At 48.7% G+C, this 17414-nt stretch overlaps 1 protein-coding gene across 1 annotated transcript; it reads left to right on the top strand.

Annotated features, from left to right (window-relative positions):
• On the top strand, window positions 1-7403 carry ZDHHC23 (zinc finger, DHHC-type containing 23). Its single transcript, XM_006773596.2, has 5 exons — window positions 1-60; window positions 357-620; window positions 2587-3294; window positions 4999-5166; window positions 6972-7403. Exons 2-5 carry the CDS (start codon window positions 460-462, stop codon window positions 7237-7239), a joined length of 1305 nt encoding a protein of 434 aa, XP_006773659.1. The 5' UTR covers window positions 1-60; window positions 357-459; the 3' UTR covers window positions 7240-7403.
• The last annotated feature ends 10011 nt before the right edge of the window (window positions 7404-17414 follow it).

Here is a 17414-nt window from a genome sequence, read left to right as displayed (position 1 = left end):
AGCCGGGAGCGTTCGCCGGCCCAGCGGATGCACCCCGCGTCCCTGCCCGCAGCCCCGAGGGTGAGTTTCCCTCGGCGCCCAGGTTCGGGCAGGGACCTCGCAGCCCTCCTCAGCCCGCACCGGCAGGAGCGCCCAGCCACCCGCGTCCCGGCTGTCCCGGGGCGGCGTGGTCGACTGTCGCCATGGGAACGGCTGGACCCCCCCCAGTAGCCTACCCTGGATGGGATGGGGCGGTGAAGGCGGCTCCACGCCTAGACTCTTAGAGCCTTAGTGCTCTCTGTCTGGCCAACCCGGGTCAGAAAAGCTTGGTGAAAATGGGACCTTCCTCCCCCCTCTTCTCATTTTTGATTTCTCAGGTGTTGGCGTTTGATCAGAGAGCGGCGTGAATGTGTTGAGAAGATGTGAGTTGTGTGCTTTCCTCCTTCACCTGCTGAGGGCTCATGGTGACAGGTGGCAGTCATGACACAGAAGGGCAGTTTGAAGTTCGTGAAGAAAAACAAAGCAGAAGAACCTGAATTGGAGCCCCTGTGCTGCTGCGAGTACATAGATCGAAATGGGGACAAGAACCACGTGGCCGCTTTTTTGTGTGATTGCCAAGATCTGGATGAAGGGTGTGAGAGGTAAGGGCAGAGTGTTTCTCCATGCCCACCCCACTGACCCTTTTGAGAACTGCAATGTATACTTTCAGCTCAGCCACCCAGAACCCTGGGATTGGCTCTGATTCTATTTCCAAGGATCTAGCATCGAGGATAGTCTTCTACGTCAAGGGTAAGGATTTCATAAAGATGAATTACTCAGCCCTGCACAACTGTATGTTCAGCTCCGTTTACTAGGACCTTATTTTTCCTTTAAAGGGAGAAGATGGAGAGAACAGACCGATAAAGGGATAGAAGGCAAATTAAATGTGTAAAAAATATAAAATGCAGCCCCGCAGAATCAGTGATTTTAGAAGGAGCACTATGCCAGAAAGTTCCTACGTTCTCAGGGATCTCAGTGATTGGAGACTGCGCAGAGGGCCTTGAGGGTGGACAGATCATTTTCCTGCAGTTGCAACTGGTCTCACCCCTTGTTATTGGGGAGGAGATCCAGCTAGGAAACACCTCCCTCCCCTGCACTGGCTATTTTCAACATGAGCAGCAGGACTGTTTTGTTTGATGCTATTGTATTTGGCTTATTTTCACCATTAATCCAAGTGATGAAAATTACTACCCAGAACAATAATTTTTAACATCACTGAAAGAATTTTGTATCAAAATATTAATAACTTGGCTTTCCCCCCCTTTTTCTAAGTAATATATTTAAACATTGTTGCCATATGGAAAGCATAATGTGGGAAGAATGAGAATGTTGGAAACTTGCTTTTCCTATTAATAATAACTCCTTCTGCGTAAAAAGTCATTGCAGTGGCAGATTGCCTATTTAAAACTTTGTGCATTAATTTAGCATGAAAGGCATCCTTTGGGACCACTGTGGTCTAGTACCAACCTTGACACCTGAATACCTTATACTTCTTACTAGACAGTGTCTAAAACCTTTTTTTACAGTCTTTAAGTATAGTTTCTTTAGACTTAGTCTAGAAACCCATGAGAAAATGGAGCACTTTGTGCTAATGAATGGAGAAGTGCTGCTTCCATAATCTCCATCATTGAAGATCGCAGCTCTTCTATTAACCTCCTAACTCTCCACCCTCCAGGCCTTGAGAACTGGGCTGTGCCTGAATTCTCTGCTCTCTCCATATACTGCTCTGGAGATAGGCTCCCACTGCTCTGTATGACTCCCTCCCATATAGTTACCGCGCTTCCAAGTTCTAGCCCTACTTTTTTTTTTATTGTCTAAAATCAGTGTGATCGTTCCTTAAACTGTTCCTTGCCTTACTAGCTTAAGTATGCAAAAAAAGTCAACAATATACCATGTGTCCTCCAAGCTTGGGTCATTTGACTCACACTAGTTTGATCTCTATTCTCCACCATGCAGACCCCTCCCCCTGATGAACGGGTTCACTCTCGGGGCCCAGGACGGATTGTGTGCCTTACACTGGAAAGCCTCCCACCCTTGCTCCTCCCATGTACAAATGCTAGCCAGCCGTCAAGGTCGAGTGCAGATCCCACCTTTTCCACAAAGACCCCTCTAATGACTCCACTCAGATTGTTCACTCTCCTTTGAGCATTCCTTTTGATGTTTGGCCATCATAGTTCACTGGGTGATTTTGCTGCTTTGTCACTTACCTAATAATTCTTGAGTTCCCATGTTGTCTTGTCTTTACAACTGCCTTGTGAATTTGTTTGAGACTTTTATGTCTCTACACCCACCCAAGTCTAGACAGTATGTGTATGGAATGTGCATATTTATATATATTTGTTGCAGGGAGAAGTCGTTTAAACTGTTAAGTATCTAAACATTATATTCTGGTTTATATTAAAAAATGACACACGGTTTTGAAAATAGCATGTGTAGTAATCAGGCAGTAGAATACTTGGCCTTTGGCCTCCTTTGTCATTTATCCTGCTGCTTGACCTACGGTGTTCATTGGTTTTTAATTCCACAAACCCACATGAAGTGCCTTTTCTCTGTGCTCTTTCTGAATAGATGGATTACATGCAAATCTGTGCAGCCAGAGACTTGTGACAGAATCATGGAAACAATCTCTGATCGCCTCCGAATTCCTTGGCTTCGAGGAGCCAAAAAAGTTAACATTAGCATCATTCCCCCTCTCATCCTCCTGCCCATCTTCCTCCGAGTGGCCTCCTGGCATTTCCTCCTGGGGGTGGTGGTTCTGACCTCCCTGCCTGTGCTGGCCCTGTGGTACTACTACCTCACTCACCGAAGGAAAGAGCGCACTCTCTTCTTCCTGAGCCTCGGGCTGTTCTCTCTGGGCTACATGTACTATGTGTTCCTCCAGGAAGTGGTCCCCAAAGGGCGTGTGGGGCCCACCCAGCTGGCTCTTCTTACCTGCGGGCTGTTTCTGATCCTCTTAGCCTTGCACAGAGCCAAGAAGAACCCAGGCTACCTCAGAAATCCAGCCAGCGAGGACACATCTCTGGGCAGCAACCGAACTGAGTGCCTGAACAGAAAAGGGCAGAAGACCAAAGGGTTCCCTGGCGCGGATGTGTCGGGCATCCTCAACAACCGCACCCTGAGGGATGATCAAAAGGGCTCCTCCAGGTCGTTGGCTGGAAGCCCCACGAAGGCGAAGGAAGATTGGTGTGCCCAATGCCAGCTCGTGCGACCTGCCCGGGCATGGCATTGCCGGATATGTGGCACCTGTGTAAGGAGAATGGATCACCACTGTGTCTGGTATGTGGGAAAAAATTGGAGGCTTGCCAAGTGTAAATTCACGTGAGACTCTAGCAGTGTTTGATCGTCCTTTGTATCATCCTAAAATCTCTCTCCTTCCCAGCTTTACATCTTGTAGATATTTGTGGGCTGTTAGGATGTTCCCACTTAGTCATCAGTTTTTCCTAGTTTCACAAATTTAGTTCTTTCACAGTCATTTCCTGAAGGTGTTTTTTCTTTTTCCTTTTTTGCCATTCTCTTTTGAACTGCCCCTCATTTATCTTCTTTCTAAAAGAGAAGCATCTACAGTTGAATGATTTTTTTTTAAAGAATTTATCAAAATCAGTGTAGGCTTATTTTCTCTGGAACACAGAGTTCAAGCAAGTGTTTCCATATTTTCAGGGGATTTTTTTCTCTCCTCTCATCATACATCCTTTATCATTCTGAAGCTACTAATCTACATTATTGAGGTGAGGTCTTGCTAGATAACTCCCTATTTGGTTATTGGTGGAGAGGTGGGCTTTTTGGGTACTTACCCACTGGCCAATGACAAATGGGGACACATAAGGCCTATAAGATAAGATGCAAAGGGCAAGTCTTAAAAGTTAGCGTTGCAGCTCTACTGAGTAAATCTTAAACTCACGGGGGTGTAAGTACTTCAGATGTGATTGCCCTAGGTAGCATGTTTGCAACTCTATTGCTCTTAAGGCATTCGAGGTCAATGAATTATGCTTTTTAGGTTACCTGGCAAACCTTCAGAAAGGGATGTCCCAGAGGGTAAGGTGCAGGAAGGCCAGAGGCATTGGGTGGACCTTCGGTATAGGGACAGCTCTTTTCTGGGGCGTTGTCTTTAGGCATAAACAGGTACTTTCAATTTTAGATTTTTCCACTTCTCTTTGTCATTTTTCTCTCTCTCTGGCCCATTTACGAGTTCTGGTTTGCAGAAGGCCTGACAGTCTCGCCCAAAAGAAGATTTCTACCTACTGGGGCATCCTGGTGTCCTTGTACATTCTGTCCTACATGTTCTACAAATGGCTGTGACACGGACTCTCTTCTATCTGACAAGTAGTCTGCATATCATCGAGTAGTTCTTCATTCCACACCAACCAGCTCTTTTTACTAATACGTTCTTAACATATAATTTCTGATGCTGTGTAACACTTCTTGATTTTTTTTTCTTTAGAGAGAAGGGAGAGAAAGAAACATTGATTTGTTGTTCCACTTATTTATGCATTCATTGATTGATTCTTGTATGTGCCCTGATGGGATTGAACCCGCAACGTTGGCACATCAGGGACGATGCTCCAACCTACGGAGCTACCTGGCTGGGGCCTGTGTAACACTTCTGATCTAGCTTTTTAAGTTTACTATCATCCTTTCCGTATCATGGTAATTATATATTCAGTCTCTTCATAGCTGGGTAAAGACTTCACTTACTAATATTTAGAAAGATTAATTAGCCAGGTTCTGCGTTTTACTGTGTCTTGTACTTAAATGAATGATAGGATTTCACTTTGTAAAGAGCAGAGATTGTAAGACTGCATCTCTCAGTGGACAAGTTTTTAATTCTCTATAATTGAAAAGTAAGATAGCTTTTTGATGACTGAAATTCAGACTATTCCTGTTTTTAAAACTTTTTTGTTTATTATTTGTTTATTATTTTGTTAATTATATTATAGAGAACTTTTAAAAACATGTTTGTTTTCCCCCCTGTGCTGTTTTGAGGATAAATGGCTGTGTCGGAGAATGCAATCATCAAGCATTTATACTTGCCCTTTCGATCTTCTTGCTCACCTCGGTGTATGGGATCACGCTGACCTTGGACACCATTTGTAGAGATAGAAGTGTCTTCACAGCTCTCTTCTATTGTCCTGGAGTTTATGAAGATTACAGGTGAGCTATGGACACCCCAGCACGGAGGCCCAGGAGGAGGGAAGGGGTATTGCCATTCACTGTAAGGGGCTATGATTTGCTACTAGGTTAGGGACAGGTTATGCGGCTTTTGAGTATCCCTGAAATTGCCAACAAAATTGTGCAGTGGGTGGATAGGTGTAGTTTTCTAGGGTGATGTCAAAAGGATCATTGACCCTTCAAAAGGGAGGAACTAGTACTGCAGAAGTAGGACCAACCAGCTTAATCAGGGACTTCCAGGGTCAGATGGCCACTCACATGCACAACCAAGTGAGGGTGAAACTTGAACAGACAAACTAGCAGTCTGTAGGGTGTGTATGTGGTCCATTTGGTCATAATCAGTGAACGCCTCACTTTACTGCTATTTCCTAGAGCTTTTTGGCCCAATATTAATTTACTGCTTCGGACCCTCTTGTGAAGTGTTTACAATTTCTATGACCTTCCTTTTCTATTTAACCTCTATTGCTTTTTCCTGTTCTACTTTTTTTTTTTTTTTGAATTACCACTCATGATTACTGTGGTATCTAGGTCAAAATTTCCTTCAGCTTCGTTCGTTTGGGCACATTTCTAGATTGTAAAGATTTCCATGCTTTGGAAGAAGCTGGGATTTTCCGGCATTGGCTCAAGCCACTCCCTCCCCTGGAAGCCACTCCCTCGCCCCTCTAGCCTGTTCTTTGTTTTCAGAACAGTCAGTCCCTGCTTTATCTGCATAGTGTCCCTGTGCAGGTATTTGTTTGTATTAGCCCATGGACAGATCTCCCCATTGCCATTACAGACCTAGACATTATGGGCTTTATTAGAATAGATTGGTCCTCCTCCTCGGGGGTAATAAGTTCCTTTTTTCCCCCACGTTGAGTCTTTGTAGGTTGTGAAATTCTTCAGTAACTACTATGCTTAGTGGGTTGTGACAAATGTCCTAGAGCAGAGCCTGTCTGTTACAAAGCATGAGTTCAGTAGACTTTCTGTGGGCCACTTAACTAAATAGCCCTGCCATGGGTCCTCCCTGCTCTGGATGGCCATTCATATCTCCCAGTTGAGCCTCGGTTTTTCTCATCTCTGTGGTGATTTAATCATCGCTCAGGTCCTTTTGGCTTAGATTCTGAATGAATTTATTTCCATGTAACTCATTTACAAATGTTTGAATGAAAATCATCAGTTGGCAGACATTGATCAGTAGCCTCTCCTCACAGTCTTGTTGGAGCTGAAAGGAGCTGTCTTGCCCTGTGTTCGGCTGTAGGAAGCAGAATTTGAAATATGCTGGTGCTCCTACACATCGTACATGTGGAGGGCTTCTGGCGTTGGGCGTTGTCTCTGTATTTGTATTCAGCAGCCTCGGACTGAAAAAGCATGGAAATTAAAGAACTTCCCGCCCACGGCTTCCTTGAGGGTGTCTATAGCCATCTTGTGGTGCCTTCGTTTTCTCCTGAGTTAAGAACAAGTTAGGAATTATTCATTCAACAAACAGATTTTGGATCCTGTTATGTCAGGCACTGTGTTGGTTGTGTGGGGGATACAAAGTGCAGAAAACAGTCTTTGCTATTCTAAGTAAAAAATACTGGAAAAAGAGGCACTAATAATTAAAAACTAAAACAGAACATGTTCATTAATGGTCATAATTTAAGCAGGTTATTGGTATTTTGAGGATAGAAGACTGTTGTCCAGTGGGATGATTGGGGAAGGTGCGTAAGTCCTCGGTAATAAGTATTGCATGTATAAAATGTTGGAACGGGGACAGCTTTCTGAACATGAAAGATTGGCAGCCCTGACCCGCCCATTCCCCTTCCCAGCTCGGCGCTGACCTTCACCTGCGTGTGGTACTCTGCGATCATCACTGCGGGCATGGGCTACATCTTCCTGATACAGCTGATAAACATCAGCTACAACGTGACCGAGAGGGAAGTGCAGCAGGCCCTCCGACAGAAGACGGGGCGCCGGCTCCTCTGTGGGCTCATCGTGGACACAGGCCAGTACAACAGGGGCTTCCTGCGGAACTGGCACCAGTTCTCCACCCTGGGCACCGCCCCGTTCCAGCACCCTGCCGAGGACATTGTCTGATGTGCCTTCTGTGCACTCAAGGTGGGGGGGCTCCCCCTGTTCCCCTCCATCCTACCCTTCAGTGTGCACTTAGGATGCTCGCTTTTATCTCTAGTTTCTTAAAGGCATTATAGGGCCACGCTCAGGTTGAGACTGGACTGGAGGAATGAATCTTTCTGACTTCACAGCCTAAGAGATTTTTATATCGAAGCAGTAAAAGTAGAGCCATTCCTTTCCAGGCGCCTTGTTAACTAACTCAGTCACCAGAAGCTGAAAAGGATGTGGATTGCTGATGCACAAATTGATCGAAGCAATTCCGTCCCTCAGTGTGGGAGGAAGAATCTTGGTTTAGGATAGTTTCTACTCCCTCTTTTAATTCCTAATAGCCATGTGACCCTTCTTTGAGTCACTTCCCCGAATCTCAGGTTCATTGGTAAAGTGGGGTCCTGATGTCTGCACTGGCTTCCCCCCAGAGCAGCTGTGAGGTCACATGATGGATGAGATATGTGAAAAGCACTGGAAAATAAAGGACCAGAGAAGTCTGAAGTATTACTAGGAAAATCCCAGACTGAAAGAAATGTTTGTAGTTCCGAATATTGAAGCCATTATTATTAGAATAATCTCTTTTTAGGCATTTTCGAGTGAAAAAACAATCCCCAAATACCATGCTGTACAGCTATGGGAGTTTCTCTTTCGGAAGCATTACAGTGACTACTCAGACAGTGTAGCAGATGACCAGATGGATTTACAGTTATCTGGTTGTAAAAGGAGAGTTGATACCAATTGCGAAGCTAATTATTGCTGGTGTAATGTACAGTGGTCATGAGTTTGGGTGATGCATCTTACTTTTTAGGTATTTGTTGTTTAAATTTACTCTAAATAACTCCAATAGGCATTAATGTTTCTTCCTCTTCCCATGTCTCGCGTGGTAAGGTGCTAACTACACTGTGACGATGGCTAGAAGAGGAAAACAGGCACTCCTGCAGCGAACACTTTACCTTTCCTGGGTACAGTGGTCAGTTAATATTAAGGGCTTGATTTTTTTTGTTTGTGTAAGTGATTTAAATGCGGTTAGCTCTAGCACTAAGTTGCAATAATCTGTCTTCCGGCATTCACATAATTCTGGCATGGACTCTCTTCGAGGGGTTGATTGGCATCTTCCCCCTTAACTTGTACATTCTCGTTCACCTTTCCCATATAAACGTATCTCACCAAGAGAGATAAAACAGGGTATATGTAGTTCCCACTAATTAATGGATTACTGTTGTTCCTTAGTTCTTCCTAAAATATCAAGTTATTTCTTTAATCATATCTCAAAACTGAAAATGTATGAAGGATTAAATATTTATGTATAATGGGTCTATTCTGCCACAGAATTAAGATGAGGCAGTTTAGGATGGGGAAGAAACCATCTTGAAATATTTGGTTTTGTACCTGTAATTTTTAAATTGAATTTATTGGGGTGACACTGGTTAATAAAATTATATAGGTTTCAGGTTATATAATTCTATAATACATCATCTGTATATTATATTGTGTGTTCACTGCCCCAAGTCAAGTTTTTTTGGCTGCCTCCTGCATGCTCCCAACTGGGGATATAGTCTGAAACACGAGTATGTGCTCTGACCGGGAATGGAACAGTGAACTCCTGGTTCATAGGTCAACGCTCAACTACTGAGCCACACCAGCCAAGTCAAGTTTTTTTCTTTTTTTCAAAGGTAATTCATTAGCTCTTAAGTTCACCTTGATTTATAACTTAATATAGGGAAGATATTGCCAGGTTCAGTCTTTTTGCATGCTGTGTAACAGAGGTTTATAAATGTTAAGGGGAAATAGGACTAACTTCCTGCAACTCTACCCTTTGAAGCTAGCACCATCCCTGGTACTGCCATTGATCGAGGCTGTCCCGAAGACAGCTTGTTGTTGCTCTTCCCAGAGATGGTTAACAAATGATAGGTTCTGTATTCCCCTGTGATGAGCCAAACAGCAAATCTGGGGGTGTTAGCAGAGGCTGTGGTTTCTACAGTGATGCATTCTCCACGCCTAGTCAAATATTCATTTGGAATTATCATTAGATCTGATACAGCTAATTCCTTCTGTGTATATTTGTGATAAGAGAGACAGTAATAATGTCATGGACAGCACATGTAGTTGGAAATCTCTAGTTGTAGTATCTTGAATGCCAGATGGATAGCCAACTCTGACTGCCCAGCAATCCTATATCATAAAAAGCCTGTGGTTGTGACGCCCTCACGCTGTAATGACCGATCACCAGGGGGCTGCGTGCATGTCAGGCACGCATGGATGGGTGGGGCTGTGTGCACGGTGAGGCGCACATGGGTGGGCAGGGACTTGACACTGCATCCCCGTGGACGCTGGCAGGGACTTGACCAGGAGCTGCATCGGGGGAGTCCCACAGCGCCGGCCATGGGGTGGGACTCTGGGATTCAGGGGAGTCCCATGTGGCGCCGGTGATGGCTTAATGCTGCGTCCCCACGGGCACTGGCAGGGGCTTGACAGTGCATCCCCACGGGCGCAGGCGGGTCTGGGTCTCGTGCGATTTCGAGGTGCACGCGGGTGGGCAGAACTGTGTGTGTGTGGCAAGGTGCAAGCGGGTGGGTGAGGACTTGACTCTGGGTCTCTTGATGCCGGCGGGACTTGACGCTGCATCCCTGTAGGCACCAGCCCAGACTCTGACAGGAGAGAGGAGGGAGCTGGGTATCCGCACCCAGGACTTGACTCTGGGTCTCGTGGTGCTGGTGGGACTTGACACTGCATCCCCGCAGGCGATAAATTTATATATTATTTTCATATACATTTTATTAATTTTTTTTCATCTCTGACACTTCTATTATAGAGAAAGGGCAAATAGCAATATTAAAAACATTTCCTCTAATTCCCTTTTAATGTGCATGAATTTCGTGCACCGGGCCACTAGTCCTATCTAATAATAGACAAACATGGTAATTAACCGTAACTTCACTACAGACAGGGTGGGACAGCGCCATCCCGCCTGCCCCGCCGCCATCTGGGCCTGCTATCTGTGACCTGGGTGGCGGGCGACCCGTGTGTGACCCGACCCAGGGCTGGCGGGTGTGACCACAGCGATCCGCCACTGGCCAAGCCCCCAACCGGCCCTCCTGCAGGAGATCGGGGCTGATGGGGTGACCGCAGCGGTCCGCCAGCAGTCACGCCCCCAACCGGCTCTCCCGCCGGTGATTGCCATCGGAAAGCTGGGCAGCAGCCACCGGGGGTGCCAGTGATCACCATGGCGATCGGAGGAAGAGAGAGCTGGGGCGCAGGCCAGGCAGTACCCCTGGACCCTCGGGGCCAGGGATGCTGGCTGGCCTGCGGCCCCCGGATCTGCAATGGCGAAGGGAGGGGTGGGGGCAGCAGGCACGGCGGCACCCAGGGCATCTGGTGCAGCCATGCCTGCAGCCCCCGGATCTGCAATGGAGAAGGGAGGGGTGGAGCAGCAAGCATGGCAGCACCCTGGGCACCAGGTGCAGGCCCAGGGTGCAGCCGTGCCTGCGGCCCTCTGATCTGCGATCGATCGCTTAGGGAGAGGCGGGGCCACAGGCATGACTGATGGGGCGACCGCAGCGGTCCGCCAGCAGTCATGCCCCCAACCGGCCCCCAGATCTGCAATCGCGAAGGGAGGGGCGGGGCAGCAGGCATGGCAGCACCCTGGGCACCGGGTGCAGGCCCAGGGTGCACCCGTGCCTGCAGCCCCATGATCTGCGATCGCTTAGTGAGGGCCGGGGGCGCAGGTATGGCGGCACCCCGGGCACCCCAGCACCTGACATGCAAAGGTCGGGGATGAAATGACTTTTCCCAACCACATCGGCAAATATCCTGGGGAAGGCATCACTGAAGAGTTCACTACAACTCTCTTACTTGGAAAGGAAGAAAAAAGTTGGCAACGGAAACAATCCCTTACATCAAAGTTAAGGTCCCTCTGAGTAAAAAAGAGTATTTCCAACGTAAAGGAGGGAGCAGGCAAAAATAATAGGTTCTCATGACTTCCACTGAAGTTTGAGCATATGACAGAGTCAAAACGAACATACAAATTAAAACAGACAGTGGACATTCAAATGACCCGAATAACTGTCACTGTTTGTCCCAATAGCAGCAATGCTTATGTGATAATATAGTTTAACAAACATACTAAACAAGTCACATGATACAAGAGGTTCGGCTTCTGAAGTAAATTATGTTCTTTAAAAATTCTTCCAATCAGAAAATTACCCCAGGTGATCCAGTAACATGTAGAACTTCAGTAAACTAACTTATTTTAAAAACAAACATCCCAACCATTTTTAAAAATATATAAATTGATATTTTAGAGTTAAAATTATAGAAGATATTTAGATCCAAATATATTTTCTGAATAGAAAATATTTCAGTTTTTGATTAAAAAAAATAAGCCATGGTGGCGGGGCCGAGGTAGAGGCGGTTAGAGGTCAAGAGGGGAGGGCAGTGGGTGATCAGGCTGGTGGGGGGCAGGGCTGGTGGGGGTAAGCAGACCAGCAGGGGAGCCAGTTGGGGACAAGCAGGCCATCAGTGAGGGTCAGTTGGAGGTTATCAAGACAGCAAGGGGGCAGTTTGGAGTGAGCAGGCCAGCAGGGGGACAGTTGGGGATGAGCAGGCCAGTGGGGAGGAAAGGTAGGGGCAAGCAGGCCAGCAGGGGGGACAGTTTGGGGTGATCAGGCTGGCAGTTGGGAGCAAGCAGGCTGGCAGGCAGAGTAGTTAGAGGCAATCAGGAAGGCAGGCAGGCAGGTGAGTGGTTAGGAGCTAGCAGTCCTGGATTGCAAGAGAGATGTCCGACTGCTGGTTTAGGCCCGATCCCTGTAAACTGGCAGTAGGACATCCTTCGAGGGGTCCCAAATTGGAGAGGGTGCAGGCCAGGCTGAGGAACATACCCTCCCCCATGCATGAATTTCATGCACCGGGCCACTAGTCTACACTAATAAAAGAGAAACATGCAAATTGGTGTCACTCCGCTATGCCCACCAGCCAATTGGATGAGTATGCAAATTAACCCAACAAAGATGGCAGCTAATTTGCATACGTAGGTGCCCAGCAGCCTGGGTCTGGGAACATCATCGGCACCCAGGTCACACCGAGGTAGACCCTGTGTGGGCCCTGAGCAGCCTAGGAAGGGCCTGAGCCAGGGGGCTCCTGGGCAGGGCTGAACCTGCAGTCGGAGCCGAGGGGGCCACTGCCCAGGCCTAACGCCTGGAAACACCTTTTCTGACTGCTCATTGGCTAAGCTCCCTGTATGCCACTGGTAATATTCTTAGTAACTTGGGTACTAAGAATCCAAATAGGTGATCTAGGGTTTTTCCACCACATTCCTGGAGAAAAAAAATGAAGGTCTGCTGCTGAAGGGCTAAGAAATGTCATATCCTGCCCTAGCTGGTTTGGCTCAGTGGATTGATGTTTCTTTCTGTCCTTCCCTTTCTCTTCCATGCTCTCTAAAAATCAATGGAAACATATCCTCAGATGAGGATCAAAACAAAAAGAAAGAAATGTCATATCCTATGAAAGACACATCTTGAAAATGCCTAAAGAAAGTTGTCATTTTTTCATGGTGAAGGGACTGGAGTCCTTGTTGTTGAAAGAAACTTGGTGGCTATGGTGACTGGCAGTGGCTGCAGCAGCGGGGTGATGGGGCTGGTGCCTTCCCCTGATCAGTCTGGTCGCCTCCCACAAAGGGAGGCCAGACTGTGGCATAGGCTTGTTAACCAAGGGGAGCAGGGAGCGGGCCTAAGCCGTCAGTAGGACATCCCCTGAGGGTTCCCAGTATGTACGAGGGGGCAGGCTGGGCTGAGGGATCCCCCCCACACCAGTGCACGAATTTCATGCACCAGGACCCTAGTTGATAATAGCATTCATAGAAACGTTAGTATAGTCAGTAACTTTAGCCTCCTGCCATATCTTTAAAAACAAAATATGACATGATGACGATGAGTCCTATGAGAAAGACTAATCATTTGGGAGAATTAGGAATGATCACCATCTTTATAACCACACTAGAGGCCTGGTGCATGGATTCGTGCATCAGTGGGGTCCCTTGGCCTGGCTTGCAATCTGGGACCCCTCAGGGAATGTCAGATCCAATTTAGGCCTGATCCCTGCAGGTCAGGCCTAGGGACTCTCTGGGTCCAGGGTGCGGGTGAAGCAGATTCAGGGCCAACAGTGCTCCAGCAGCAACCTAACCCATGGCCAATTTGTGAGGAATCAGGCTCCATTCTCTACTGGTCGGAGTGTCTGCCCCCTGGTGGTTATTGCACGTCATAGCTACTGGGCAAATGGTTGGATGGTCGCTTAGGCTTTTATATACTGTATATAAGACTGGAGACCTGGTGCATGGATTCGTGCACCGATGTGGTTTCTTGGTGTGTCCTGTGGCGATCGGGCTGAAACTGGCAGACCAATGCCTCTTGCCGCTCCTACTCATCCCGGCCCTGCTGTGCCTGCCGTGGGCTCGTGCCCTGTCAGTCCCAATTGGGAGAGGTTTGTGCCACCACAGCGGTGCTCGCCAGCTGTGAGCCCTACGTCTGTCAGCTGAGTGGCACTCCTGACCACCAGGGGGAAGCTCCTGCATTCAGCATCTGCTTCCTGGTGGTCAGTGTGCGTCATAGCGACTGGTTGACCAGTCATTCAGTCGTTTGGTCACTTAGGCTTTTATATATATATATAGACTAGAGGCCCGTTGCAGGAACATTCCTGCAAGAATAGGGCTTCCTGAGACTGGAGCAAAGCAGAGAAGGGAGCTCCCTTCTCCGTCACCTTGCTCCCTCCCATCTCTGCCGCCTCGCTCCCTCCTGTCTCGGCCACCTCGCTCCCTCCCATGTCCACCGCCTCGCTTTCTCCCGTGTCCACTGCCTCGCTCCCTTCTGTGTCCGCCGCCTCGGATCCACTCCTGTCTCTGCTGCCTCAGCTGCGTTCCCTTTGCTGCCACTTCGCTCCCTTCTGCAGTGCTTGGCTTTCTTCTACGCTGTCTTCAGTCTTTGCTCCGTGCCTGTGTTTGCAAATTAACGGCCATCTTTGTTGGGTTAATTTGCATGTTGCTCTGATTGGTTGGTGGGCATAGCGGAGGGATGGCCAATTTGCATGTTTCTCTTTTACTAGTGTAGACTAGAGGCCCGATGCATGAAATTCAGGCACGAGGGAGGGGACCCTCAGCCTGGCCTGCACCCTCTTGCAGTCTGGGACCCCTCGCTCCTAACTGCCTGCCTGCTCACTCCTTAACACTTGGCTCACCGCTCCTTACCACCCGCCTGCTCGCTCCTTACTACTTGGTCCACTGCCCAGTTCATGACATTCATGCACTTGGGGGTGGTCTCTCAGCCCAGCCTGCACCCTCTTGCACTCTGGGACCCCTTGGGGGATGTTGCCTGCTGGCCAGCAGGCAAACATCCCCCTAGGGGTCCTTAGCACTGCTGTAGAGACGGGATAGGCTCCTGAGGCTCCTGCCATCGCCGCTGTGCTCACCAGCTGTGAACCTGGCTTCTGGCTGAGCAGCACTCCCACTGTGGGAGCACACTGACCACCAGGGGGCAGCCCCTGCATTGAGCGTCTGCTCCCTGGTGGTCTGTGTGTGTCATAGTGACTGGTTGTTCTGTATAACGATTGCTAGGCTTTATTATATAGAGAGACTAGAGGCCCGTTGCACAAAATTTGTGCACGGGGTTGGGGATCCCTCAGCTCAACCTGCACTCTCTCCAATCCAGGAGCCCTTGGGGGATGTCCAACTGCCAGTCAAGGATTGGGCCTAAACTAGCAGTTGGACATCCCTCTTGCAATCCAAGACCTTTGGCTCCTAACAGCTCACCTGCCTACCTGCCCTAACCACTCTGCCTGCCTGCCTGATCCCCCTAACTGCTCTCCCCTGCCGGGCTGATCCCTCTAACTGCCCTCCCCTGCCAGCCTGGTTGCTCCTATTAACTTTAGTGGGTTTTCTCGTTGTTTTGTTGATGGTTTCTTTTGCTGTGCAGAAGCTTTTTATTTTGATGTAGTCCCATTTGTTCATTTTCTCTTTAGTTTCAAGTGTCCTAGGAGCTGTATCAGTGAAGAAATTGTTTCGGCATATCACAATTGTATTTGACTTCCTTATTGGCTTCTCCCTCTCACACAATTTTTCTCTCCTTTATGTAACACTTTTTCCTACTGACTCATCATTTATAAACTTTTCTTTCCTCCTTAATTCCTACTTCTGTTCCATCATCCTTCTTCCCATCTTTCTCCTACCCTCCCTCCCTCCTCACATTCCTTCTTTCCTTTATCTTTACCCTTGCCCTCCCTCCCCTTTTCCTTACTTCCCACCTTAATTTTTTTCTTCACTTCCTCCCTTGGACCTACTTTGCTCCATCCCCCATTTCTTCCTTCCCATTCTCCTTTTAAGCTCTATCAGCTCCCCTTTAAAACATTTTTTCCCTCCCTCATTGTCTCTCATCCTAACTTTCCCATACATTTTTCTCTACTTACTTCCACTGTTTTAATATCTATCCATTTACCTGCCTAATTATTCACTATCATTTATCATTTTTCTTTTCTGACTCGTACTTTTAAAATCTGTCCCCAGTACACAGCTATACTTGCTTTTCATTATAGCTCCTACAGTTCACTCATACATCCTCTTTCCTTCTTTAACTCTGCTGTCTACTGACTCCCTTATAAAGTTCTTCCCTCCCTACCTTCTTCCCATTATCCCCCCTCCTCCCTCACTCTGTTACTCTTTACAGGCTAATTAAAAATTCTATGCTTTTTGTCCTTAGTTCTGACTTCTTTTCTCTCTGGGACTTGTAGCTGCCTCTGTTTGGGCACTTGGGCCCCTCTTGCAGTGGCTTTGAGCGGTCGAGTGACAACACAGCTGTGTCTTGCCTACTATGGCCCGTGCCTCCCCGCTCTGAGTTGGAGGTGGGTCCGGCCAGGCTGGGGCTGGCGTCCATTGTGGAGACCACTGCATTACATGTACGCGTGTGTGCATTTGTGCACGTGCGAGCTTTTCTCCCGTTGCATGCTGAAGGGGTGGGGAACTCAGAGGCCTTTCCCGTCCCCCGGCGTGCCTGCTCCCACGCCGCGAGCGGCTCTCCGTTGGCTCCCATCCCGAATTCACAGGCGACGGGTGTGCTTGCACAGGCATGGTCGGGGCATGGCTTGTACTTGGGGGGCATTCCACCCAGGATGCAAACCACCGTCTGGGTCAGGCCGGGCAGATGAATAGATGGACAGCTGGAGAAAGCTGTGGTGGCTTCCCTGTGGTGTGACAGTCGCCTGTGGTCTCTACAGTGGTGGGGCTGGGTCCGCGTGGCAGGAGGAGGGTTTGAGGTGCGCTTGGGTCGACCTGCGTCACGGGGCTGTCCTGTGTGTTTGTGGGTTGGGATCCCCACGTTGTTCACCGGGTGGCCTGTCCAGGTCTGGTGCCTTACCTCGACGTCCACTCTCTCTTGTAGCACCCAGGCCCTTCCTTTGTGTTGGGTCCACACCCTCTTTATTTGCATGCGTGACTCCTCCTGGGGGTCACTGCTGACGCTTACACCCCCCAGTTGGTGTCTGCTGACCGTGCCCCGAGAACCGGCCTTCTGCTGTGTGGGTGTCACCCCTTAGCCCCCCCCACCTCAGGGGGGCTTTGGTGGCCTCCCCAGGCAGAGTGCTCTTGGACAGGGCTCGGTGTCGCGGGGGTGTTTGTTGGGTGTGTGCACCCGGGAGAAAAAGACTGCGGCGGGGGATGCAGCCTCACTTCCCTGGCCCGGCGTCAGGGGCAGGGAAGCGAGCCTCACACAAGTCGCCCTGCTGCACTCTTAGCTTGTTGAATGGCCGTTACTGTGATGCCATAATGATCAATTTGCATATTACCTATCTATACTAATAAAAGAGAAAGATGCAAATTGACTGTACCTTCACGATGCCCACCAGCCAATCAGGAGTATGCAAATTAGCAGGACAAAGATGACAGTGGCCACAGAGTCAGCCAGAGCGAGCGGGAGGCTTGGGTCACCCCTGGCAGCAGAGGAAGCTAAGCTTCCTGTCTGCCCAGGCCGGCTGCTGAAGGAGGGGCCTGTGGGTGATGGACATGGAGCCGACCCAGGTGGGCACTGAAGGAGGGGCCTGTGAGCGGAGGACACGGAGCTGGCCTGGGGGCAAGGGAGGCTTGGGCTGTCATCGCCCGGGCCGGCTGCTGAGGGAGG

The sequence above is a fragment of the Myotis davidii genome, unplaced genomic scaffold, assembly GCF_000327345.1.
Source record: "Myotis davidii unplaced genomic scaffold, ASM32734v1 scaffold201, whole genome shotgun sequence".
In the NCBI taxonomy this organism is placed as follows: Eukaryota; Metazoa; Chordata; class Mammalia; order Chiroptera; family Vespertilionidae; genus Myotis; species Myotis davidii.
Note: the sequence above shows the minus strand (reverse complement) of the source record. Positions and strands in the feature narration are given on the sequence as shown.

Bases quoted from the DNA above. Each gene is read 5' to 3' on its own strand.
- ZDHHC23 (XM_006773596.2), top strand. From the start codon at position 460: ATGACACAGAAGGGCAGTTTGAAGTTCGTGAAGAAAAACAAAGCAGAA. The intron at 621-2,586 runs GTAAGGGCAGAG...CTTTCTGAATAG, and splicing joins CTGGATGAAGGGTGTGAGAG to ATGGATTACATGCAAATCTG. The intron at 3,295-4,998 runs GTATGTGGGAAA...TGCTGTTTTGAG, and splicing joins ATGGATCACCACTGTGTCTG to GATAAATGGCTGTGTCGGAG.